Genomic DNA, 2,648 nt, shown 5'->3' with positions numbered 1-2,648 from the left:
ATATATATATATATATATATATATATATATTTGATTATACATACATACATACATACATACATACATACATACATACATACATACATACATATATATATTACATTAGATTTTAGGTGTTCAAACAATCGTGTGAAAGTACTCAGTCAACATGAAGGCCGCAAGGTAGGGAGGTGATCGGTTATATTTTCAAAAACCTGTTATTCATTGCAAGTTGTGTTTTCCTTCTCTTCAGCGTTTCACATCTGTTGCGTTCTTCGGCTGACAATGCTCAATAAATATCTTTTTGTGAGGGACCGTATGCATGTCTGTGTGTCCTGTGTGTTTATATTAGTATATGAGTGTGTAGATTACTATGTGAGAGAGAGAGAGTCTAAGAAACAAAGTGTGTATATGTCAAATTCCTTAATTCTCTGCGTATGTTGTTTACCGTATTTGATGGCGTATAAGACGCACTTTTCTCAAAAAATCCTTCCCGGTCTTATATGAGAAGTTGAGCTTCCCAAAAGCTAATTTTGTCCCTAGTATTCCAGTTTCTTGATTAGGGGCTGCTAAATTAGGGTTGCATTTAATATGCCAGTGCGTCTGTTGCTTTTATTTACCACCAGTACGAAAGATAAAAGTGATGTAAAGCGCAAATACGGCGTATTGGTTTTAATTAGCACCAGTACGAAAGCTAATACGATGTGAAGCGCATTGTAACCAGCGATGTATAACAACATCTAATAGTCAAATTGATCAAGTGATCGCAAAAGGGATTGAGCACAGCTATGATTACAGGTGCTCCAACCGTCATTAAGAAAAATCTGGCACTCCGTCGCTTACGACGACGATTGATCCAGTTGATCCGATCAATGTAACAGTCTGCTCGTGGAATTAACGTGCAAGTGGCTGAGTACTCCACAGACACGTGTACCCTTAGCGTAGTTCCCAGGAAGATTCAACATGACACAGACTGAGACAAGGCTGACCCCTTTGAAATACAGATACAACTCATTTTTGCCAGCTGAGTGGACCAGAGCAATGTGAAATAAAGTGTCTTGCTCAAGGCCACAATGCACCGCCGGATATCGAACCCACAACTCTACGATCGTGATCTGTATACTCTAGCCACTAAACCACGCGCCTTCACTCCAACTATCACATTTATCTTTTTGCCCGGACATCTTGTATCCTTAAGAAGACTATCAAATCCATCCTTGTGTGTGTGTTTTTTTATCTTTATTAATTTATGCCGTGGTTTGTCCGATATCCCCGCTTGATAGAGTGGCAGCACAAATTCCATCGATGGCACTGAGCTGTTGTGAAGTCGTTGTTGTTCTACTTCTTTTCGCTGCCATCGTTGTTAGTGTTGTTGTCGTTGCTGTTTGTCCTCAAGGGAACCCTGACAAGACTGCTTCCCAATGTATGATTAATAAAAGTCGTTCTCATTGGCTCGTTCAAATTCGCGTGGTGTGAAGGGCCGTAGTAAATTGGCGTTGGCTGCTGGTGAATGGTGACTGCCACTGGATGTCATCCAGTGACAATCAGCTTTTTATTGAAGATGTGGAAGTTTTATTACTCAGAACAGAATATTTATGCGTATGTACGTTTGTGTGCGTGTGCGTGTGTGTGTACGTATATACGCATCGACAGTAGTCACTACAATGTCCTTATATATGTGTTCGCTCTTTTCCAGATCCAGTAAGAGACAGGCTTGGTATACGACCGACCAGCAAAGAACGCTGTGAATCTTTCGTCTTCTCTGAACCGGAAAAATTTATTGCAAACAACACGCCAGCGGTGTCCTGTAAGTTACTGCCTTTTACACACACACACACACACACACACACACACACACACACACACACACACACATACATACATACATACATACATACATACATGCATACATACATACATACATACATACATACATACATACATACATACATATATGGATCTAGGTTAGAAACCGGTTCTTTCTCTATTGGCAAGAAATCATGAAATAAACTGAATAATGACATAAATACATACTACATACGTACATACATACATTCATTCATTTCATTCAGGCATGCAATGCCGTATATACTTCTATCCAAAATCCTTGACCACTGGCACGGCGAAATGGCAAAATCGTTAGCACGCCAGGCAAAATGCTCGGCGGCATTTCGCCCGTCTTTAAGTTCTGAGTTCAAATTTCACTGAGGTTAACTCTGCTTGTTATCCTTCCAAGGCCGAGTAACATAAATACCAGTTGAACACTGGGATCGATATAATCGACTTATCCTCTTCCCAGCAAAATTGCAGACCTTAATCCTATAGCAGAAAGGAATATTAACCGAAGGCCAAGGTTATTCAAATACAACGTTAAAGGTTCAACTAAGCTGTGTCGTCTGGTTGGCGCGTATTTGCAGACGACCCGTTATTTTTTTTTTTTTCTCTTTGCACCGATCTCATATATTAGTTATGTAAGCAATTTGGCTTAGCTACACACTGTAGCTTCAGTTCCTAAACTCTGTGATGTCGTTATAGAATTTTACAGTAAGATCCATAAATATCGGACGGAACAACGAATTTCACACTTGCAGATAGACACACAAACACAAACAAGACAGTCGCAGATACACACACATACACACACACACACACACACACGTATATATATA

General features: G+C 39.8%; 1 protein-coding gene across 2 annotated transcripts in view; it reads left to right on the top strand.

Annotated features, from left to right (window-relative positions):
• The window catches only part of LOC106868767 (uncharacterized), a 57,494-nt gene that overhangs the window by 44,167 nt on the left and 10,679 nt on the right, over positions 1-2,648 (top strand). For both annotated transcript variants that reach the window (XM_014914195.2, XM_014914188.2), the window contains exon 3: positions 1,676-1,786. In XM_014914195.2, coding sequence (XP_014769681.1) covers positions 1,676-1,786 — 111 coding nt within the window. The remainder of the gene's footprint in view (positions 1-1,675; positions 1,787-2,648) is intronic.

Source organism: Octopus bimaculoides, chromosome 23, assembly GCF_001194135.2.
Source record: "Octopus bimaculoides isolate UCB-OBI-ISO-001 chromosome 23, ASM119413v2, whole genome shotgun sequence".
Taxonomy (NCBI): Eukaryota; Metazoa; Mollusca; class Cephalopoda; order Octopoda; family Octopodidae; genus Octopus; species Octopus bimaculoides.
Note: the sequence above shows the minus strand (reverse complement) of the source record. Positions and strands in the feature narration are given on the sequence as shown.